We start from the raw sequence: 26,276 nt of genomic DNA, 5'->3' as shown, positions 1-26,276 counted from the left end.
CGAGAAAAACAAAAAAAAAATGACGGAAAAACAGCAATTTTTACGCAAAACCAGTTTTCGACCAAATCGATTTTTTTTATGGTTGTAATTCAAAAACTAATCACTGAAAATACTTGAAATTTTCACCAAATGTTAATGTCAGTGGTATCCGTATATAGTTAAATTTTCAAAAAATGTTGACTTTTTTTGAGTTATTTATAGACCACTGAAATTTTCGAATTTTTTGAGAATTTTTTTTTAAAGTGTCGATAAAAAATTTTTGGATGACCAAAAAGTTTTGAAAATTTAATACAAGGTTCCTTATGAGTTTTTTTTATTGTAGCTAAAAAAATTAAAAATCGTTAGTCACAATTTTTTTTTTTAAGAGTTTATAGTTCAAATTTTTACGAAATCTGTCGAAAACGCGAAAATTTGCAAGTAATTTTGAAGTTGAAAAATCATAACATTTTTTCCTTTTATAACTAAGTTTTGAAAATTTGGTACAAGGTTCTCCATACATTTTTCTTCAAATATCTGTAAAAAAAACTCTACCGGATTCAGACAAAAAATTTTTATGAGTGTTTGAAATTTAAATTTTTAGCCTCAAACGATTTTTGATATTTGTTATTATTCAAAAAGTATAAGTCGTAGATACTTGAAAATTTTACCAGTTATTTAGATTGGCATTTTATTTACTTGATTTAATTTTCAAAATATTTTGAGTTTTTTTGAGCTATTAATAGACAACTGAGATTTTCAATTTTTCTGAAAATTTTTTTGGCCCTATCAAAATACTTGAAAATTTTATACAAAGTTCTTCATATGTTATTCTTATAGTGATTAAAAAATTATAAGAATATATAGGCACAATTTTTTTTTATTAGCATTTGAAGTTCAATTATTGACAAAAATTCGTCAAAATCATGAATATTTGCAAATTATTTTATAGTTAAAAATTCATAAAATTGTTTGTATAGGTAGCTATGAGTTGAAAATTTAATACAAAATTTTTCATAAGTTTAGCTTACAATAATTATAAAAGAACTTAAATTTTGGTGTATTCAGGCCATTAAAACATAAACCACATTTTTCACCAACAACTGGAAATTATATCCTAGGCTGACAAATCATCTTCGTTCAGAATCGTTTTTCGTATACAATGATAACTATCATTGGATTCAAATTTAACACTCCTATAATATATAATAATGATCCATACGGCACCTAATGTACAGCAGAGCGGTACTCACTTGCCCGCTTTTTTTTTTTTACTACAGTGGGTAAAATACAATAATGTGCCATCTCGTGGTTTTTGTATTGTTGCCTGTTGGTAAAACAATAAAACTTAGTATAACTTGTTATGTTAGTCTATTGCTATGAATTTGAAATTTACTGTGACAACGAATCTTCAGTTCCAGAATATTATCGGCACTCGCCACATATTATTAATAACAAATATTGAAAAAAAAACTATTCTATCTTTTAAGTTGGACCATATTATTAAATGGTTACCAAATTTTATCAAAATCCGTAATTCATTATATTAATTTTATATATTACCATAGCAACCACAAATAAATAAATATTATTCTCAAATCTTATAACCCCCATAGCAACCATTTATAAACAAAAATTTCTATCGTTAATTTCAATATTCCTGTTTGAGCACATATTATTAATAATAAATATTGAAAAAAAACTATCCTATCTTTTAAGTTGGACCAAATTACACGCGTTGTAAAAAATTTCATCAAAATCGGTTAAGTGGTTTAGGAGTCCATTGAGGACAAACATTGTGACACGAGATTTATATATATTAAGATTACATTAATGTGCTTCAAAAAAATGTTTTGTACATTGTATCTTATATGGTGGCCATAAAGGGACCTACATTTTGTTGAAAACTATCTATGGACAGACGATGGCCATAGATGGATCGTTATGAGACTCTTTTAATTTATTTTATGCTTCACTTAGAGCTACCTATCTAGTTATACCTATTTGTCTGAATTGAATTTCATTATTAGCTTGGTAATAATTGTTTTAAGTAGTACATTTAAAATGGCTTCAAAACCAACTACATCAAAAACCAAGAGTAACACACCAAAAAGGTGTATATATTCTCAATCCAAAGTCCAGCAAGTATTGGATGCAATTCACAAAGGTAGATTGTTGTAGACATTGATTACATAAATAAAGTAAAAATAATTTTGCTTAGGAATGAATACATCAACAGCAAGCAGGATATTTAATTTACCCCGCACTACACTCAGGAACAAGCTTGAAGGCAAGTCGCCAGTTGAATCTGTAGGACACGGTGGAGTAACATCCATACTCGGAGATGAAAATGAAGCTTTATTAGTAGAATGGGTGCTAAATTGTGCCAAAATGGGGTTTCCAGTAGATCGGGAGGGGCTGTTAAGTTCAGTTAAGAAACTAGTGGATGAATCAGAAATGAAAACTCCATTTATAAATAATAGACCAGGTAAAAAATGGTTTTATGGATTTATGAACCGCCACAAGTGTTTGTCCCAAAAACATGCTGAATATGTAAACAAAGCAAGGGGATCAGTGACCGAGGAAAAAATAAGAAAATGGTTTGATGAAGTTTCTGAGCTATTGGGCGAAAATTTGTATGTGTTGAACTACCCAGAACGAGTATTTAATATGGATGAAACGTGTTTCTATTTAGCTCCAAAAGGAGAACTTATATTAGGGCCTCGTGGATGTAATGTGTATGATGAACAGACAAACAACAATAAAGAAAACATAACAACACTTTTTGCAGCCAACGCTTTGGGTAATTGGGCACACCTTTAACAATTTATAAGTATGAACGCATTCCAGCAAAGATTGCACAGTCTGCTCCTCCAGGATGGGGGTTAGGCAAGTCTGAAAATGGTTGGATGACTGCAGAAATTTTTTTTGAATACATGGCAAACATATTTCTTCCTCATCTAATACAGTCAAATATTTCTAGACCCGTTATTATATTCTTAGATGGCCACAGTTCGCATCTTAGCTTACATCTGAGTAAGTTTTGTAGGGAAAATGGTCTGATTTTAATAGCTCTTTATCCCAATTCAACTCATATCCTACAACCACTAGATGTAGCAGTATTTGGACCACTCAAGTCATCGTGGAAAAAAATTGTGAAGTAATGGCGAATCGACAATGATAGAGAAATAAGCAAATTTGATATGCCAACTGCATTATCTAACATCATGAATACACCAAATATGTTGAAGAATGTTCAATCTGGTTTTAGATCTACTGGTCTATTACCATTTAATCCAAATAATGTAGATTATACCAAAGTTATAATACGTTCAGTCCCAACACAACAGAACACCTTAAAAAATAATGAAATACAATTGCATTTGAAACTCATCGAAAAAAACACTGATAGTAATCTATTAAAAGAATTTAAAAGAGCCTATATAGGAGGATATGTGTGGGATGATGATATCAAAGCTACAATGCTGTTTAATTTGTGGTCCACATGTGTAACTCAAACTAACAATGAGCAAACAAGAACAGAGTCAACCTCACAAGCAACGACTTTTGATTCCTTTGATTCCTATATGAGTCCAACATCAGCACAATTAACAACAATTAGTTTAGAATCAACAACTATGAACAATTCCAGTACATCCTGTCAATTAGAATACCAACCATCCACAAGTCATGATTCTCCTACTACTTTAATCTTACCAACACGACGATCATTAACATCAGTATTTAAGGATGTAATTAAATGGCCAGTACAGCAGGTATCAAAATCAAAAAGAAAAAGAGAATATACTCCAAGTGGCATAACATCAGACAGGTGGGTACAATTTCATGAACTAAAAGAAGCAGACAAATTAAAAAAAGATGAGGAAAGAGAAATAAAAGGAAAGCCATACAAGACAGAAAAAGGGTAGCTGAAGAAAAAAAAAGGGTAAAGACATTAAAAAAGAAAATACCAATTGATTCAGATAGTGAACACTCAGAAACTAACCAAAGTTGGAGTTCAATCAGTCACCACAGTCTAGAAGAACCACTTGCTGTGCCCATACAATCCATGGATTTGGTTTTATCAACATCAGACTTGAAGCCCGGTGATTATATTATTGTAAAATTTGAAACGTCGAACAAAAGAAAACTCATTTACAAATATGTAGCATCAGTTCTTAAAATAGCTGATGTAAATGATATTGAAATACAATGTTTTGAATAAATAGACGAAGAAAACACTGAATTTGTTCCTATTGACAATGATGTGAGCATGATTGGCATAGAGAGTATTGTAGGGAAACTGCCTGTATCTGAACTGAAATTATCTGGTAGACAACTAAAATCTGTCTTCCCAGGTGTTGTTGACATTGTTATGGGCTACGAGATATCTATAAGATATCTACGAGATTACAAGGCTAAGTTAGTATGACCATGCCTCGTGTCAAGGGTAATGCGGATGCTACTATGACCATGACACGTGTCGGGATAAGAAGCGCACCAATAATTACAGTGCACTAATGATGCATTTGAGATGTTATTGCACATTCTCAAATTCGTGTCCGAATTTGCAACAACAACAACAAGGACACCTGGTTTCGCCCAGAAGAGACACAGATTTCGTCACAAGAGACGCACCACAATATATAAGGGAGCCCGAAGACCAGCAACGGCAGATGTACCAAAGCTATCAACAACTGAGCACTTTCACGTCACTCAGCCACTTATTTATTTGTTACATGTATTTTGTTTATATGCAATAAAACATATTACGTTATTAAGTTTAACTTTCATTCAAATTAACCATTTGGATTCAAATCTGATACTGGCACGCAACACAGTATTCAAAATTGTCAAAACAACTACGGAGACTGAAATAATTGGAACCATTAAAAATTGGTTGAGGCATGCAAAAACTAGAAATGAAAATTGGTAAAAATTATAAATACATAACTGTTTGTTTATTTGTTAAATGTGAAATAATAAATATTAATTATTCCATTAAAATTAGTGAGAAAAAATGTGCTGCAGATTCTACTGAACAAATTCCATTACCATGAGTGAATGATTATTTTTGACCAAATGACCAAATTACTTTATCGTCTGCATAATCAGCTACCATGGTTTGAGGCGTGGTGGGCTGATCAGCGACATAGATGTTAAATAGAGTTGGAGATAGAATGCCCCCTTGTGGGACGCCAGCATTGATTTTAGTTATTTCTGAGTATGCAGAGCGATAATGTACTTGGAAGTGTCGGTCAGTTAAGTAGGATTTAATTAGGAGAAAGAACGGGTGGGGAAGAAAACTTTTGAGTTTGTACAGTAATCCGTCATGCCAGACTTTGTCGAATGCTTGGGATACATCAAGAAAAACGCAGGTACAGTAAAGTTTTTTTTCCAACGAGAGCGATATTGCATCGACAATCCTATGGGCTTGATGAATGGTACTATGTGAAGATCTGAATCCAAATTGGGTGTTCGGCAGAATATTGTTCCTGACAATATATGGAGTCATTCGTTTGAGAATAAGTCTTTCATAAATTTTTGATAAGAAGGGCAAAAGACTTATTGGCCTGTACGAGGATGGGTCGTCCAAGGGTTTATCAGGTTTAGGAAATAGTACAATTTTTAAGAATTTCCAAAGGATTGGAAAGTACGAGAGTCTTAGACTTGCATTAAATATATATGTTACTAATACTATTGCTTTTTTAGGAAGGCACCTAGCTACTTCTGCCGTTATTAGGTCATAGCCCGGCGATTTTTTTAAGGAGTATTTTTGGATAGCCTGTTTGACTTCGTTGGGCGTGAAATATTTTTCGAAATTATTGGAGGTTGGTGGAAGGTCTAAACCAGCCTTAACCTCATCAACACATTGAGGTATGAATATATTATGATGTGGTTGGAAGGTTCCTTGAAGGTGTGTTTTGAGAACTTCGGCTTTATCGGTATCAGAAGAAGCAAGTGTATGGTCAGGTTTCTTTAAAGGGGTAGAAGGGGTTTTAAGACCAAGTATCTTTTTGGTTTCCTTCCATAAGCTACCGTCAGAAGATGAAAGATTGGTTAGTTTTTGTTCAAGTATATTCGCTTTGCTTTTAGCTAAGGTTTTTTTCAGAGAGTTGGCTAATTTATTGTAAACACTTTTGTGTGATGGTAGTCGCGTGCGTTGATAAACTGCTCTGGCTCTACGTTTTTCCACTATTAGTGAGCGTATCTGTTCAGGAAGGGGAGTCAGCTTCTGCATTGAGTGCTTGTAGGGGGTTACGGTATTGGATAAGGAGGCTGCTGAATGGATGAGTTTGGATAAGTTATTGATTGCTTCGTCAATATCATGCTCGGTTTTTAACTTTATTGAAAGATTAATTTTTTGGGCAATTATGTTATGGAATATATAATGATTGGTCGATGGTGAGAAAAGAGAGTGACTAACTGAATTTGTTTGGGGAGTCGCATCAACATTTAGTATCACAGATGAGTGATCTGAGTTTAAGTCTAAAATGTTGTGTACAGTACAGTATAAATTACTCGGAATTTTTGAGATAAATATGTCCAGAATATCTGGTTTTTTCTTGCACGACGTTGGCCAGTATGTAGGATCAAGTGGTGCGAGTATTTTTAATTTTTTAATATTGGTAAAATTATGCAGTAGATTACCGCGTGGGTTTGTGACTCGGCAGCCCCAGCTTTGATGCTTAGCATTAAAGTCACCACCCGCAATAAAGTTGTTAGAAAATGTGTCAAAATATTCGGTGAGATTAGTATTAGTTATAAGGTGCTTGGGAGGACTGTAAACTGCTGCAATAACAACAGGGATATTATTAAGTATGATTGAGATGGCACATGATTGGATATGATTTTGAGAGAAGTTGATGAGAGGATGGAATTTTAAGCTAGTTTTAATAAGTATAGCTGCCCCACCAGGTTACTGTTAGGTTTAGCAAAGAAATAATGTTCCTGACTAAGAAGTATATACCTAACTTCAATTAACTATTTTTAATAGCTAGGTTTGCTACATAATGTTTTATTTTATTGTTAATTTAATTTAGTATTTACAATATTAAATTATTCATTGTTTTTTTTAACACAGAAAGTACTGTTTTTGTTAAAAATTTTAATTTTTATGTTTTAGTTTGTTTATTTTATAATTTTTAACTGTTATCTATATTAATATATATGGCCTAAGTAAACATGTTATACCTATTTGAAAATGTAAAGACTGTTACGTTTAACAAAGACTGTTCCTAGCAACAAAGCATATAATTATATTACTATTTTTAATTTCAAAATTTGGTACATAATACCTATTACTCATTGTTAATATTTAAAAAATTTTAACTATATTAATACCTACTTAGGTATGTATAAAATAAAGAAAGATCTTAAAAGTAAAATGTTGTAACAATTTGAAATTTTGGTTTTTAAAATATTTAACTACTTATTTGTAGGTATAATTTTAGTTGTGTATCCATAATTGAGTAATGAAGTATACAATTATTTTTATAATGATGAAATACAGTGTTATTTATCATTACATTTAAATTTTTAAGATTTTTTTAGTATTGGCCATAATTGGGTATTTTATTGGCCATAGCTGGTGATTGCCGGCCATAAATGGGAGGAAAAGGTAAATAATAATAAAAAAGTCGGCAAGTGGGTACCGCTCTGCTGTACATTAGGGGGTGGGGTGGACCTCGGACTAGGGTAGATTAAATTTGAATGCAATGATAAGTATCATTGTATACGAAAAACGATTCTGAACGGAGATGATTTGTCAGTCTATAATATATTATAATTAAATATTGTCATATATTTTATTTTTCAATTAGGACGCATTTGCATTTGGCATGGTTAATCAACTATTCCAAAAACATTGCATGTAGGTAGTTATTATAATTCACATAGATAATATCTATGATAATTCAAAATACCTTATATTATCATAGATATACCTGCTATACCATATAATCACATATAATATTGTACACAGCCAAGGTTTATAGATTAGTATCTATAAACCTTGCACAGCTGAAGCTGCTGGTATAGATAATAAACTTTATCTATATCTGTGATATTTTATGTTTTGCTTACATTCCGTATGTTGACATTGTTGGTTGATTACGGTTTTTAAAATTTTATTTCTATTATGAATTAACCATGTATTAATTGTAATCGTTTTAAATTAATATGATTCTACGTCGTGTTGATTCCTTGTGTAACAATTACATATTAACATCAAGACGAGCCATTTCTTAAAGATTTCATTATGTAAGTTTAATAAGTACCTATCACATTAAATTACTTAATATTTACTTATAATTATGTTTTTTGTTTATTGTTTAGATATTACTAATGGCTGAATTTTATCATCAAATATGCATATTATAGTGTAACCAAGCTCAGCTGATGTTATACTCAGTGTACTATAATACAAATTGTTATTAGTTTCTCAACTGGTAGACTTTAGTACAGTGGTATTCCAAATAAATTTGACCTGATTACTATGGAGTATGGACTATTTACAATATTAATAATTCAAATTAAACCATTAAATAAAAGATTTTTTTTTTATATTTTATAAAAATAACAGTGGATTAATAAATTTCTTAAATTCTAAGTTCAATAGATACAGAATTGTGTAAGAATTTTGTATCACACAGCACATTGAGTAATGACAAATTGTTTATAAGATTCATAGTTCACAGTACATCAACGATATCAACTAATAAAAATGTTTGCACTGTTAAACCCAATGAAGGCAATTGAAAGATTCATATACTTTCAACCCTTAAATTGATTAAATATTTTGAATCTGTAAAAAATAACAAATTTAATTTAATAAATTAGTGTAAACATATATAATAAGTGGCTTTTTAAGTATTTACTTTTTACCTTTAATGTATTATAATATATTCAATAAATTGTTAGTATTCGAGTTGTATCATAGTTAAATGTACAATGTAAAATATGAAGTATTATGAATAAATAAATTTAAACAAACTCTGATTATTTATTTTTAGTCACTGTATATTATAATTATATACTTGGCACAAAATTACAAAATAAAATGTCCTAAACAATTTAAATTATGTATGGAAAATAACATCTATTATACAGGCTAAAGTCATCTAAATACTTAACACTGGAAGATAGGCTTTGCTGTATAACTGATATTATATAAGTTATTAAAATATGTTATGATTCTAGGCGAATACATAATGAATGTTGATAATCTTAAGACCGCACAATTAAAATTGTAGTTGTATTTGGAGGATTGAATACAAACATACATAGTATAAGGTATTAAGGTCAGAAGTGTGGATAATAATATATAGTTCGATATTATTTAAATAAAAATAAAATCTAGGTTTCTGCTTATGTTAAAAATAACAATTATTATAAGGTTAGCACCCTCACACTTTTTATCCAGGCTTGGGACTGGAAACTCATACATAATATTATGTAAGTGAATAGTTGGCGGTTTATACGTTCCTTTTTGAATCCAATAACAGTCAGATTGTAATATTGTATACTTACAGGTTAAGTTTACAATTTATTTTTAGTTGTGTTATGTTTTGTTTTTTTCCAATTGGAAAATATTTTTACATTCTTTTTAGAATGATAACATATACATCTTTGCTGTCGTTTGGCCATCTTTTTTCTGCAACTATTATGTCATTGGCGCAAACCCAATTGGAAGTTCCTTGTCTCAGGTATGCAATGTAATGGCCAGAACTCGTGTTTTCTCCCATATGTATTATTGCAGCTTGAGTTTTGTATTGTGCTCCAGCAATTTCTAAAATAGAGGTGGGTACGCCACTAAGTTTTAGATCTGTTATCTTGTTGGGAACAAATTGACCATTTACTAATATTGGAATAAATGGTTTTAGTTGAATTACTATATACTCATTTGCCACTATTATCTGATGTTTATCTTCAGAACTTCCGATGTTATTGCAATTATTGCATTTGTAGTCATCTAATGTATTCCAAACATTTTGATTTGTTGAAAATAATGTTTGCAAAGTTTGTGATCTGTGCTGTGGAATCTCAAAATGTAGAATCAAACTTGTAGGTGTATTGTTGGCCGTTGTATGTTTACAAGTATTGCAACGAATGGTATACAATTCTTGAAATCCAAATAAAGATTCAAATGTAGATCTACTACAGTCCATAAGTGCTTCTAAAAATTCTATACAATCTTTTGCTGTTGCAGAGTATATAATATTGTCTCGTTGTCCAAATATTCTCTGATTGTTCGAGTATCACATGATCCACTGTTACTTGTATATTCGTGTAGGCTATGTTGAAGTGTTGGTCCGAGTTGATTATTGCGAATTTCATTTACAAGAGATTGACAATTAAAAAGAACCTGTATGACAGAATTAGCAAACATGATACACCATCAGTGTTAGTAAAGCCACAAAATGTACTACTTGATGTTATGTCAACTTTATTCTTAATACTTGATATTTTTATTGTTTTTGGATTTTTTGACACAGTTGCATTATCACTTATTGTTTCTAATAATGAATCTGACCTTATGTTGCAATTTTCTGGAACTTTGAGAGTATTACTATTGACCTGAATAAATTGAATATCATTAATTATGATATTATAATCAACTATTTTGATTGATTTAGTTTTAGTTTCTGGAACCAAAATAGTGTCACTATCAACCTGTATGAACTCAATATCGTCCAAGTTATTATTATTCAGGACCTTAGTTAAGTTAATCGATTTTTTAGATTTTTCCACAGGAAATCCATCGATTGCAGGAACGTTTGGTTAATAAAATTGTTTTTGACTTCTTCTTGTACAATATGGTCATCAACAGTCTCAGAATATTTTTCTATTTCCTTGAAAGTATCTATGTCCATAACCAAAATAGGTCTGTGATCACTTATGAGGGACTCGTACACCAAAGCCGCAATGTCAACATTTGTAATGACATGTCAATGGTTGTTCCGTGATCTGTAGTAATACCGTCAACCAATATTTTGTAATTGAAATGTTTTAATATTTGAACTAGTTGTTTTGGCGGGGTTTGTTGAAGTTTATATTGAAATCACCAATAAAGATAACATTGTTTTTGGTGGAAGCTACCGTTTCAATGAAATCACAAAGCTTCTGTACAGGAAAATTTGGCGATGAATATATCCCAATATAGGTAATATTTTCAATGATAACTTCAATGGCTTCTAATTGTGTGTTTTTCTTTTGATCTTGAAGCAATGTTGTGCTGCAGGTTATTTCTTTATGATTAATGGATTCTCCAACAAAACAAATAGAACCACTTTTACCATTTGCATGTATACTGTCTATTCTACAGCATTCAGTATGGTTCTTAATGGTATATGTGTCAGTTGATTTTGAACCAGTTTCTTGGAAGAACATTATTTTAGATTGTAAAAGAACGATATCCGCATTAATATGAGCTTCATATTTTTTTAAAGACCTTATATTGTATGACATGCAGGAAAGTGGCATGTTGTGTGTCACAATTCTAGAAAAGCGCGGAATAAGAGCACAACTTGGTGTCCTGAGTCTGCACATTTCATGTTCAACTTTTGCAGAAGGTTTTGGTGGCTTTGCAGGAAAGTAATCTATACGCAAACCTTGAGCCGAAGTTGCTCGACTACATCCTACATATAACATATTGCACTTCAAGAGTTTTTGAGGTATATGAAATGCTACAGATTGATATGTGGCACCTTGACTTTTGTGTACCGTCAATGCCAAAGCTTCTACTAAGGGCAATTGCATTCTAGTTACTTTATGGTGCTCTGCATTACCGAGTTGAAATTCTAATTTTATGATTTCAATTGGTGTCCACATGCACATATCATCTGTGTGTTCGCCTTCGGGTTTAAGTTTGTCTCTTATCTTCTGTCTGGTTAGTGACCCCACCTCTGGCTCATCAAACTTGATCCAAACCCTTTTTGCAACTTCTTTACCTCCTGCAGTCTGTCCTTTGTTTATTTGCATGAGTTCTCCGATTGCACCGTTCACTATGCCGTCTTCGGTTGAAATGTTAGCTATCACCATGTATTTAGCTGTTTCTTTTAAAGCTAATCTTAAAGCTAAACCCATAGTCTTTTGTCGTGGCAGTTTCTTGGCAGATTCAATATCCGATAATTTCGCAGACGTATCAATGGCTTCGGATATGAAACTAACTTGATTCATAGAGTTAAGCACTCTCCTGTTCATTTCGTCGACTTCGTAATTAGTAGCCCAAAGATGCATTACTTGTGGTTGAAAAGTAATGTTTAGGTGGGTTATAAGATTTTGGAAATATTTTACATCAGCTTCCTCCAACTGTCCTCTGGCCAACTTTGTTAACATTATTGCAAATTGTTTGTCATCTTTTTGGCGCATTATTTCAGTCAACTCATAAAACTTGAATGTTTCCCAAATAGATTTAATCGATAACATTTCTACAGCACTTGGAAATTTAGACAATATTTCTTCAAAACTATCGTACAATGGTGTTGCTAATACCGGTGCTAATTGAAAGAAATCGCCAAACACTATTACATTTATGTCACCAAATGGTTTATTTATTCTTAATATAGACCTCAATCGTTGATCAATGTATCCCAGTGTTTTTATGCCAACCGTGGAAATTATCAATTATCAAAAGTTTTACATTGGCAAACTGACAACGTAGTGTATTTGAAATATCTGAACTTAACTTTGGTAATAATCCGGCAAATTGATTCAATGGTAGTTTGAAGCGGAATGAAGTGTTAATCCTTTATTCATATGCAGCTTTACCTGTTGGTGCTGTCAGCAATACGGGAGGAAGTGACAGATCATCTATATCTGGTCTAAGATTTGCTATCCTAATTACAGATTGTGCTAATGCTCGTATAAGCATTGACTTTCCAGCTCCCGCTGGTCCAGTGACAAATACTTTCATCGCAGTATGACCTTTTCCCCATAATTGACTTCTTATGACATTAGTTGTATGATATAAGAGTGGGCGTTGACCGTTCATTTAGACATCCGATTAAGTCTTTAAACTGTTCATTGTCTATGAGGTGCACTATTATCTTACCACCATCTTTAGGTGAATCTACATCTGATGTTGTATTTTCAACATAATCTCCAACATCGTTTATTAGTACATCGTCTGGTACCCAATCTTCATCATCTACAAGCTGATTGTTGTTACGGCCTTGTTCCCCTTCTATTTGGATTTCATTATTGTCTAATTGGGTTTCTTCTACTTTATTAAACTGTTGGTACAACTTTTTTATTTGATCAATGTTTGTTTCATACACTTGTTTACAGTTAATATCTAACAAATCGGTTTTTCATCGCGCCATGGTAAAAAAAAACATAATATTTTCTCTGTAAAAGTCTTGTTCATTTTTATCCACATTAAACTAACATACCGTATGATTTTTCTGATTTTACGTTTATGTATATACTTGTTTGGTTTTCCGATTAGAGTGGAGTCAATCGGATAAGTGGTATCAGGTTCATTATCAGTGTCAGAATCAGAACTGTTGTTAGCCGGTTTTTTTTTACCGCGGACTTCATAATTGGAGCCAAATTCTGCTAAAGTTACATCTTCAAGACTGTGTGGTCTACATGAATAGTATTCATTGAGACCGTCAAAAAAAATGTCATCAGATTTTGGATCCATTTCTCCTCTAACTGCCATTGGTTTCAACATTCGAGTTCTTTTATCAGGATGGCTATTGTTTATAAATATATACCCAGTTGAAGTATTGCATTGCTTCATACCTAAGCAAGTGTACACTGCTTCCTGTGCAGAGATTTCTTGACTCCCTGAAAAAGTTGACGCTATTTTTTTCAGTTGTTCTTTAACCGATAAATCAGTAGAAGACTTAAGATTTTCGACAATGTCTCTCATTAGTTTTGATATTCCACGTTGGCTTTTTCCAATATACTCGATTACATATCTAACACAAGAATAAACGTCCAATATGAACTGTATATCTATGTTAGATTGCCATAACGGAAATAATTTTTCATTGAATCCAGAAACCATTCGTTGTTTTATGGTACGTTTTAGAAAAACTGTTGGCCGTCTGATAACAGTTCGAATAATGGATTTAAATTCATTAACATCTTTAATTGACAATTTTTGTAAAATGTCTTCTAATGTTGGATCTGAAGATGAATCACTGTCCTTGAAGTCCCTGAGGTATTGCAGAAGTTTTTCATATTGTAGTATACGAATTTTTCTTGTGATCGGATTACTTATGTCTTCTGTTAGCTGAGTCAATATACAGGTTTCATTCATTGGCGGATATTGTATGTTGAAGCGACACTTTTTCATTTGTTTTTCTTAGTCAGTTCTGTAACAAGTGTGTGTATGACTATGAATATTTTTATGCAAATACTCATGGGCCGGACTGCCATCGTCTACCATACACGTAATGTATTTGTTGATAAGTGTTACACATGCACCAAAAGTTTCTGGTTTGGCTGGGTCGAAAACAGGTGCATTGTCTAACCACAATAGCATGTGTACATGTGGACTGCCCCTATGTTGATATTCGACACGATAAAAGAAATGTTTCACACTGTGTTCTTTGAAAATAACATTTTTAGACTTGATCAATTTAAAAAGTGCTCTAAACCTATGATCAAAATAAGTAGCACAAACCACTGGGTCTTGTCGAATTAAATCTGATTTTTGTGTATAAGTTAGGACAGTTTCATCAGACAACGTTTTGGAGTAACGCTGTTTATACAAAATCTTTAACAGATCAGTCCAAGTTGATTCACTAGGGCTAAATGTTAAGAATAATGTCGGTTGACCTTCTTGACGCACCATGGCAAAAACATTTTTTCTCATCGCTGCAAGATATGAAGGTGAATTTTGTACGTTGTGTAACATTCGGTATCCTTGATCGTTATCTATCATTTTGTTTAGAACAGCTGGATTTGCTACGTCATTCGCAGTTGTGTTTCCTTTTTTGTTTTTTCGTAAAACAATTTGCACATTGCTTGCAATGAGTTTTTGAACTAATACTTTGCATTTAAAAAACAAGTTAGATGAGTCCGATGCAAACCTTCGATCTACGTTCAGCAGTTCAGACCTTACTACTTTTGAGTAATTTTTTAAAGGTGATTTATTTGTACGTGGATGCCCACCAAATAAATCAGGAAAAGCTTTTTCCTCTGCATGGTCATCAATAAGAATTGATAACGGTTTCATGCCTTCGCCTGGTGCAAAAGAAACAAAATCATAGTTTTCAATCATCGTGTCCATTGATCCCGGATTGATTGGTTCAATATTTGTGTCTTCATCGTCTGTTTCTTCACTTTCGTGATCTGAGCTGTTTTCCAAACTTTTTGTTGTTTCTGACACATGCGCCAGCCAATCTTTATCTATTTCCGCATCTTTATATAGAGGTTTTTTAACCAAATCATTCAATGCTGATACTACTAATGATGGTCTGACATTTTGATAAAGATAATGCTGTTTAAAGCACGATTTTCTTTTTAATTTTACCTTCATCATCTTAACTGCAGCTAAATTTTCAGCACGCCTTGGCAAAATAGATGTAGTCTTAGTCAGATCTATTGGAACATTGATAACGTTACCTTTAATTTTTAGCTGCCAATCACTGCGAAGACATTTGAATATTTTCATAAACGGTAATCTAAGGGAAACCATTTGTTTTTCTATTTGATTTAATTGCGTAACTGAAGACGGAACACTGTTTAACTCATAACCATTTCTTATGTACAACGGAGGAACTTTGGATTTTATCGTCATATCGTCACAGTATTCTTGGCATCACTTGGAATTGATATTCCCAATCGACTGAAGATATCAGAGTTGCATTTATTGACACTGGATGGAAAACGTAATCTATGACACGAATAACATTTTTCTGATAAACCTTGAGACCTTTTCAAAATATATTCAGATATCAAAACATCTTCTTTCTGCCTAGTTTCATTTGCTTTTTGCCGTTCTCGTTTTTTATAAGATATTGAATTTGGTGTTTTCTTTTTAGTAGATACATTTTGACATAGGCTACTATCTGATGGTAATCTTCGCTTTCTCATGTTTCGAACATTTTGAATTTGATATGTTTTTTTGAAAACTGGATTTTCTATTCGTTTCAATCTGTTCTTCATACTGGCAACCTTGTTTGCATTTTTTATAACTGGATCTTGCAATCGTTTCAACATGCTCTTACGACTGGCGATCTGGTTGGCTTTTTTAATATCCGGATCTTGCAGTCGTTTCAACATGCTTTTACGACTGGCGATCTGGTTAGCTTTTTTTAAAATCGGGATCTTGCAGTCGCTTCGACCTGTTCTTACGACTGGCGATCTGATTAGCTTTCTTTAAAACTGGGTCTTTCAATCGTTTTATTGTACTTTTTAAATTTAACAATTTTCTTTGATTTGTAGCAACAATATCATCAGACGCACGGCTTTATTGTTTTCTCAATTTATCCTTTCAAGTTCTTGCAAATGAAGAACAATGTTTCGCGTGATATTTTTATCGCTTCTTTTTTATTTTGTGTACGTTTACTCGGACGTCCCATTTTATGAAAAAAAATATATATATATATTAGACAAAAATAAATAAAATAAAATAAACTTACAGCTAAAAAAACCTTAATACTAAAGTTTTTAAAAAAAAAAAACAACAACAACTGCTACCTCTGTCTGTCAACCAAAAAAAAAATAACAAAATTAGCTGATAATTAGAGTATATAATATTATAAAATAATTAATTTGAAAATTACCTTAACACAAGTCACAATCACAGAAATCCAGTAAATGAATCAAGAAAAAATGATCTAAAACAAAATTATGAATGTTACCAAAAAGAAATATATAATAAAAACACCTGAATTTTAGTAGCACCGCTATTATAATATGATAGAGTGTAAGGACACAACCTTAACATATTTGACATTTACAATTAATATACAAATACATACTAAATTCCTAATTTATTCATTTTCCTTTATTAAATAAAGTAGTTATTTTTTAAGAGGATGCTATCCATACATTTGTTGTCTCCGTCTTACACACGCCCGATATACCTACCAAATTTCGTTCACTAGTTTCAATAGTGGGCTGTTAATTTTGATATTGGAGTAAATTGACCAATTATACAATTTTATATAAATAACATTATCTGTGTTTAAGCGTTGGCTTCTATTCTATAGTTTAATTCTCAAGCGGGATATGAACATTTTTAATTTGTGATATTTCACTGCATACTTGCTCATAGTATGCTGGAAAAAATTGAAAAATCGCCAAAAGCACAGATAATGTTCTTACCTAAAAGTTTGATAATAGGTCAATTTAATCTAATATCAAAACTAACAGCACACTATTGAAACTAGTGAACGAAATTTTGCTATATCGGGTGTGTGTAAGACGGAGACAACAAATGCATGGGTAGCGTCCTCTTAATAAATAATAAATATATCTAATATTTTAAAATTAAGTACAATTAAAATATTAAATAATATCTCCTACTCATAATGTCTAATAAGTATATATTTTCAATAATCAAATGCTAAATATTTTATGGAATCCAAAAAAATTAAAGAGCTTTATTTATATTTAACTATTATAGGTATTTATTATTGTTTAACACGAAAATCATAATATATGAGTACTTTTTAATTGGTAATCAGTCAAAAAGTCTATGGAAAAAAGTCCGAACACATGTTTAGTGTCGGACAAACAAAAAGTCCGAAAATACAAATTATTCTATTAAATTTTCATTTATAATTGTATAATTTATTATCCATTTTAATCAATTTTAATAGGTATTTTAATATACCTACATGTATTTATCTAGAATCTAGATCTATATAATGTTTGTTCTTTTATATAATAGTCGTGGTAATATTGATTACCTATTGTTTGTAGGTACATAATATAATTTTATGGTAGCTAACATGTAGACATACAGCCAGGGCCGTATTAGCGCATAGGCACTATAGGCACTGTGCCTAGGGCCTACGAACATTTTTGGGGCCTACGAAAATAAAATGTGTGGCAACGATTTTTTTGTGATATTTTTTATTTACAATGTCGCTTGCATATGAGCATAGCGTTACGGCAATTTATGGTAAACCAGTCCACGATTACTGTTCAAAATATTTTTAGTACTATTAAAAAAACAATATGAATATCGTTTACAAAATATAAATAATATTATCGACCGCAAGTCAGTCGTTCTGCGTGTGAATGCACGACACACACATACACATTAATATGGTTATATTTTGAATAATAATCACGACAAAAATAGATTTGTATAATATCTTTAAACGCGATAATAATAAGAATTATATGATGGTCAGTATTGGAACGATAACAACGACCGTCTGTACTCTCAACTTTACACAATACAATTATACAATATAGTATTTTTATATGGTCAAAATTATTTCGACATTTAAAATTTTGTTATTATATTAGTTTTTATTCATTTTATTACAATCCTTGTCACTTGTCAGTTGTTTGTAGTTCATAGTGTTCATACTATAATATAATTTATCGTCAATCGTCAATCAAAAAGAGCAGAATACTTAAATTTACACGGAACAATCTTTAAACAGGTATTTTAAAATTGAAATTTATATTTTACGTTAGATATATTCGTATAATATTACATTAGTATAATATTATTGGTATATTTTATCAATTATTTTTGTGAGATTTATTATCATTAATTTTGAATATAAATAATAATGATTTTAATACAATTTAGAATTATAAATGGAATAAAAATAATAAATTATTTTAGAGTTATTTACTTATTTAAATGTTAATGTTTATGTTTACATTATTTGAATAGAAGTACGAAATATAAAAATGTCCGATGGATACAAAAGGACGCATGAAAGTGGTTTTAATAAAAGGAAAAAAAAAGAAAAACGTGATTTATCTATCAGTAAACAAATGGGGTCCATGTGTAAATTTATAACACCTCAAAATCATTCAAATATAGGTACAAGTACAAACCAAATTAAAATGTTAAATAAAAATGAACTGATAAACATTATTACACCGGAATCTAAAATTGAAAATAAGTTATTATCGCCTATGAAAACTGAACCAAAGTTGACAACTTCCTTAAATGTAAATACAAGTGCTATAACTGAATCTATCACAGATAAAGTTAAATCAAATCCAACCAACTTAATACATTTAAAATTTAGTAACGATCCCGCACATTGGGTAATTAACTCTGATCTAATTTCTTATTTTTCTGAAAATATTCCTATTCAAAATGTAGATGCAGATTTAACTGTATCTGCTAGACAATTTGGTACAAAAACAAGATATTTTAGAAAGGAATATTTTTCACGAGCATTAGGAAATGGTGAGTGTGTAAATCGAGAGTGGTTGATTTATTCACCATCTACTGGATCGGTGTATTGTTATGTTTGTAAAATTTTTCGTCATTTGCAAATAAGTGAGAAATCAACATTTGTGCATCAATTTGAAAGGGGTTTTGATGATTGGAAAAATATTAACGTAAGAATGGAAGCTCATGAACAATCCAAAGAACATTTTAATTCAATAAAAAAAATGGTAGACCTTCAAAAATGTAAAAAATTAGATATTGAGTTAATAAATCAATTTAATAACGAAAAAATGTATTGGATTCAAGTTTTAAAACGAGTTATAGCAGTAATTAAATTTTTATCGTCTAGAGGATTAGCTTTTAGAGGAGATTCGGAAATATTTGGCTGTCCAAAAAATGGTAATTATTTAGGTTGCCTTGAACTTCTTTCTAATTTTGATCCTTTTCTTGAAGAGCACATAAAAAAGTTTGGAAATCCAGGTAAAGGAAAAGTGTCGTATATGTCATCTACAATATGCAACGAGTTTATAAACATTCTAGCTACTACTCTAAATTTGAAAATTATTTCTGAAATAAAAGAAACAAAATATTTTGGTATAAGTATTGATTCGACACCTGATATAGCGCATATTGATCAATTAACGATTATTATTCGTTACACCACCATTGGTCGAGGAAAAGTCGTAGAGAGGTTTCTTGGTTTTGTTCCTATCGAACAGCATGATGGTAAATACCTTTTTGATGTATTAAATAAAATGCTCAACGATAACAATATTGACATATCAAAATGCCGTTCTCAATCTTACGATAACGCCAGTAATATGAGTGGAATATACTCAGGAGTTCAAGCTCGTTTTCGTGAAATAAATAAATTAGCAGAGTGGGTTCCTTGTGCCGCACATAGTTTAAACTTAGTAGGATCTGTTACTGTTGAATGTTGTACTGAAGCCATAAAATTTTTTAGTGTGGTTCAATCAATTTACACGTTTTTATCAGCATCGCCTCAAAGATGGTCAATAATGTTAAAAAATATGAAAGAATCTGTTTTTGTAGTAAAAAGTCTATCTGAAACAAGATGGTCTGCTCGAAGTGATGCGACTAAAGCATTGTCACATAATTATGAAGAAATCCGTCAAACATTAATTGATATTTCATTATCAGAAACACAGCCTCCTACTGCTGTTAATGAAGCTAAGTCTCTTGTTAAAAAACTTAATCGTCTCGAAACTGTTCTCATGTCCATTATTTGGAATGACATTTTACAACAAGTTAATATTGTAAACAAATCGTTACAAACACCTGGTATTGAGATCTGTACAGTTGTTAACCTTTATAATAGTCTTCTATCATATTTTAAAAATATGAGAAGCGCCGAAGAATTTGATTTATTTGAAGAAAAAGCAAAAATAAAAGTTTCCGGTTTGTCGGATTATTCTGAATTAGAATCTAGAAAACGTAAACATAAAGTCTCAGTATATGATGGTAGTGCAATTGATGCTGTAGATCAAATGAGTGCTAGAGAAAAATTCAAAATTCAAACATTTTATGTTATAATTGACAAATTGATTGTAGAAATGGAAAAACGAAAAAAAGCTTATTTAAGATTAGACGAAAGATTTAATTTTTTAACCAACGATAGTTTGAAAGATGAAGAAATAAAAATAAAGGCAAATAATTTAGTTGAAGCCTATAAAACTGATTTGGAATCTGCATTTGTTAATGAATTTTTAATTTTTAAGAGTTTTCGAGAAAGTGGAATGTCTGTCAATGAAATGCTAATAAAACAAATTAATACTAAAATGGTAACAAGTTTCCCAAATGTAAATATTGCTTTCAGAATATATTTATCGATTTTTGGGACTTCGTGCGAAGGCGAAAGATCATTTTCAATTTTAAAGAGGGTAAAGAATTGGCAGCGATCGACTATTAGGCAAGATAAATTATCTTCATTATCAGTACTTGCAATTGAATACGAATTGCTCCAAGAAATCGATACCGAAAATATAATTGAATCATTTGCAAACAAAAAATGTCGGAAAAAAGTTTTATAACTATAAATACTATAATGTTATATTTATGTAATATAATATACAATATTGTTATTATAATTATTATTAATTTTTTTTTTTTGTTACAATACTTTGTATTTACGAGGAATAAAGATTTTATATGCAATTTTGTCTAAAATAAGTTTTTTTTATGGTTTTTGACAATTTAATTTTATATACTCGTATATGTGGGGTAAAAAAAATTTTAAGGTTAGGCATAAGTATTAGAGACATTGTGCCTAGGGCCTACGATAATTTTAATCCGGGCCTGCATACAGCCACATATCATAGCGATAGATATATCTTAGAATTTAGATCATATACGATCTAAGAGATATTTAATATAATATAATATATAGGTAATTAACTATAGTAGATTTCCGTTTTATTTTTTTTAGTTATACGAAATAATAAGAATAAGAAAATAGAAAAAAAAATATTAGTTATAAAGAATATTTTGTATTTTCCGAATTTTTGTTAGAAACTAAATAATGTGCTAAGAATTTTTGTCCGACTATAAAAACTGAATCCGGACTTTTTGTCAAACTTTTTTTAAAACGGACTTTTCTTCAGCGATTAACTTTTAGTTAATTGCTGTATTCATAAAATGTACAATGTAAATACACACTACACAACTTGATAAACGAAAAAAATTATTCTCATACATGAGGAAATTCTTGACATAGGTACTAATATAATATATATATAATATATATATACGAATCCGATGATTGCAAAAACGTCATGAGTCAATTATTTAAAGCTTTTGGATAATTGATAAAAACTGTAGAATATAAATATTTTTGAAAAATAAATTAATTTAAGAAAAGTACTTATTAAAATATATCATACACCTACTAATAATACTACACCTATAGTCGGTTTTTTTCACTCAAAAACACATGATATGACTATTATAGTAGGTATATACGTTTTTACTAATATCTCAATTTCAAAAGAAAAAAAAAAAAAAACCATTGTAAAATCAATACATTCATCACTTCGTTCAGAATCTAAAATATGACTCGTGACGTTTCTAAAAACATCGATTCACAATTTTTTTTACTGAGCATAATATTCAGTTTAGCATTTGAAAATTATTGAAGCATATAAACTTATAATAATTTGTATAAATCTATAGTTATAAATAATTTATAAAAAAACATAATATGGAGACCAAATTATAATTATAATTTGATTTTTGTGTAGTATTATCAAGCTTTAAATACCAACGCAAACTGATATTTACAATTAAGCAAGCTCCACTACTATAGGCTACAATATTATTAAAACAGAAGAAGAGGCCCAAACAATATACAAATAATAATATTAAATAAATTTCATTCAAAATCAAAGTATGGATCTAAAACATGATATATCTTTCGGATCACCTCCCGTAAACATACCACTGCACCTATGTAGTATGTACCAACCTACTAGGTAGATATTAAGATTATAAACTTAAGTAGTTAGTAGTTACTCACCAGAAAACAATGTATTTATTAGATATATAAATGTGTATGAAAACAAGTCCCTTTCACATCGATTGCTAAAAACACACTAAATCAGAATTTACAGAATTTAAAATAAAATATATAATCGAATAGTTGTTGCCAATAACTATAGGTAGAAAGGAAGGTATAGAAAAAAAAGTATTTTGATATTTTGTTGCGCGTGTCAGCAATTACTAAGATAACGATTACAATTTCAAAAATCCAAAAGAAATGTATTTTGATATTTTCGTCGCGCGTGTCACCAATTAGTAATACGACGGCTGGAATTTCAAAAGGCCAAAACATTAGATATAACAATGAATAGTATCTATGACTTTGACCCACACCGAACAGCATCGGTAGAAAACTGGTAAAATTATACAGCGAGTACAGGCAATAAATTACGATAGGTAATGATAACTAATTAAAAAAAAAAAATAAATTGTCAAGGACCTGACACATTACCTGAGACATTTATCAGTAGAGATAAACTTCCGATTTTGGCACACACGTTAAATTACGAAAATAATTGGACTATTTGGACCATTCGAGTTTGACTCAACGTTGAAGCAACAACACAGTAAAAAAAAAAAAAAAAAACTATATTCAAATAGCAAATGTAAGTACAATATTGACGTAACTTTATTTTATATTTTATTTTTTTACTGGATAAGTAATATTAGTACACAAACAATTAGAATTTTTTAAATGCATAATATAATTTGCGATGTTTAAAAAATGTTTCATAAGATTTGCAGTCGTAAGTAATTCTTGAACAAATTTACATCGGAGTGACGTTTTATGAACCAGTTCAGGATTAAAATTATATTTTTAATTTTTAGTACCTATTATATTGAAGTTATAAAAGAAAAATAATAGAATAGGATTTATTAAAAATAATATTTATAAATCATTATAATTTAAATTCCTAAATAAAATTGGAAAATACAAATGCTTTTATAATTTCTGTAACTAAATGTGTTTGAAACCCATCATATACATATACCATAGTATACTTAAATCAGAGGTTCCCACCAACCTATGGTCCGCAAACCATACCTACCTACAAAATTTTAAACAAATATTTTAATTTTATATTAATTATATTAATTTAATATCTTTATTAGTAAAGGAAATACAAGCCCAAAAATCACATTAACGTATTTTATAATTTTAATTTACTTTTGATAAAAATAATAATACAATATACATTTTTTTAATAATAGTAATTTGTGTTAAATTGTTGATAAATGTAAAACTTTTACTTAAACTTGAACAATAACAAACATTATTATTATTATATATTATATTATATATTATATTATTATTATTTATTATTATAATATGTAAGCTATAAGAAATTTCACTATATTTTATTTATTCATAACCTAAATTCTAAAATGTGTAAAAAATTGATTCTTGGCTATGAGAATAAATAAGTCTAAAATGTATAGTGGTCTGTGACGTATCGAAAGTTCTCAAATTAGTTCACAGTGTCAAAAAAAATTAAACCACTGATTTAAATATCTTTCAAATAGTATAGACATAGTAATTTGTATTTTATACTCAGTTCATTCGTTTACTAATTTTAATCTCAAAATATTATCCAATAAGATATATTTGTGTGACATTGTCACTGATGTCATGAATACCTGTACGGGATCCCTTGCCCAACAATTAAATTAACTCACGATAAGTACACACTGTTAAGCATTATACGTACTTTTTTTTGTATAATATATAAATAAAAAACAACGGTCATCTTTTAAAATGCACGTATCGAATATTTAAATACAATAATATTTATACTAAGTTCCTGTTAATTATAATCAAACCATGTCTTCATTTAATTTATTTATCAGTGGAATATCCAAGAGAAAAATTCAAACTTCAGGAAATATTAAATTACTCTATAGTTAATTAAATAATAAGTATATGATAGTGCAATTATTGATATTGCAATTCAATTGAAATCATGGGCGCCCATTGGGGGGGGGCAAGATAGGGCACTTGCCCCCCTGGACAAAAATATTATGGACTTGTAGCTCAATAAATTTACCATAATATATTATTATCTTTATTAACTTACATTTGAGAATTTTTTTTATTTTGACACCCCCCCCCCCTAAAATGTTACCTATGGACGCCCATGATTGAAATAACTAAAATGGCTCACTTTTGGTTTTCATAATCACACAATATCAAAATACATTCCACTACATTCAGACTCTCAATATTTGCAACCAAACATTAAATGTGTATTTATTAAGGATTTTTTTTTGTAATGTAACTAACTAAACAACCACCCTCTCTCCAAAAAAAATTCTGAATATCACTGATGTTCATAAAAAAAAAAAAAAATAGGATAACTATCAACTTCAAACACCACAATAGTGTACCACAAAAGAATATGTGTATACACTGAAGAATAAGTTTATAAAAATATTATGTCATAGTCAAACTAAGCATTTACTAAATGACAATTAGTCAAATAAGTTCATTTTTTTATAATTTCATTACTACCAGTCTAGACATTTAGTTAAATGATTTTAAGAAATTAAAAAATATAACGATATTTTCTTTATTAATTATTAGGTACTAATTAATTTATATATATATAAAAAAAAAACCATTAGTGATGATAGTGAAATTATACAAAATGTAATTTAATAAAATGTCTGATTTGACTATATGCCTATCACATATACACTATTCATAAAACTATAGTAAATACAAAATATTATCTAATTCTGTTGTAGAACAAACAAGAAAGTCATATGGAGGTGGAGGAGGACCAGGAGGTCCGGCTAATATCTTTTGAATAATTAAATATAATTATTAAAATTATTATAAAAATAAAAAAATCGTTTTAGTTTTTTTTTTTTTTTTTTACATCCTACCTACATTCATCATGGATCATTAAAAAAAAAAAATTCTACCTATAAAAATTACAAAATTTTATAGTACCTGTTCTTATTATACGTTGACTAGTTGGTTGTGAATGAGTTGCTGGTTGAAGCAGGCAGATATGCTAGCCAGCATAACGTATGCAGACATGCACTAATAAATTAATACACTTTTTTAAATCTGCTTCCTCAGGGTTATAGGACCTGAAAATGTAGGTGAATTATGTTAATGAGTAAGTCAAAGACAAATGTGTCAAAAGTTGTAACTCTCAGTGTATACCAATAAAGTTCTCGCCGAAAAGAGTATAACATTGTTAATAATACTTACCTATACATTGTGCTATTTCAATTATTGCATTGAAATGTCTAGTCCATAGTAAAGTTGCCCATAATCACATCGGTTGGAGTAGGAAATTTATAATTTATTGGCCAAAATATATTTTATTTCGACAAAACAATTTCAATGAAAAAAAAAATAATAATAATAAAATAAAAAAATCACACGTGCAGGCTACAA

At 30.0% G+C, this 26,276-nt stretch overlaps 2 protein-coding genes across 2 annotated transcripts; one reads left to right on the top strand and one right to left on the bottom strand.

Annotated features, from left to right (window-relative positions):
* Positions 1 to 9,572: 9,572 nt before the first annotated feature.
* Positions 9,573 to 10,145, bottom strand: LOC126553562 (uncharacterized). Its single transcript, XM_050208708.1, has one exon. The coding sequence runs from the start codon at positions 10,143 to 10,145 to the stop codon at positions 9,573 to 9,575; it is 573 nt and encodes a 190-aa protein (XP_050064665.1).
* Positions 10,146 to 19,047: 8,902 nt separating this feature from the next.
* On the top strand, positions 19,048 to 25,678 carry LOC126553561 (zinc finger MYM-type protein 1-like). Its single transcript, XM_050208706.1, has 4 exons — positions 19,048 to 19,327; positions 19,619 to 19,792; positions 19,937 to 21,132; positions 25,613 to 25,678. Exons 1-4 carry the CDS (start codon positions 19,048 to 19,050, stop codon positions 25,676 to 25,678), a joined length of 1,716 nt encoding a protein of 571 aa, XP_050064663.1.
* Positions 25,679 to 26,276: the final 598 nt, after the last annotated feature.

The sequence above is a fragment of the Aphis gossypii genome, unplaced genomic scaffold (genome assembly GCF_020184175.1).
Source record: "Aphis gossypii isolate Hap1 unplaced genomic scaffold, ASM2018417v2 Contig00260_ERROPOS192875, whole genome shotgun sequence".
Classification (NCBI taxonomy): domain Eukaryota; kingdom Metazoa; phylum Arthropoda; class Insecta; order Hemiptera; family Aphididae; genus Aphis; species Aphis gossypii.
Note: the sequence above shows the minus strand (reverse complement) of the source record. Positions and strands in the feature narration are given on the sequence as shown.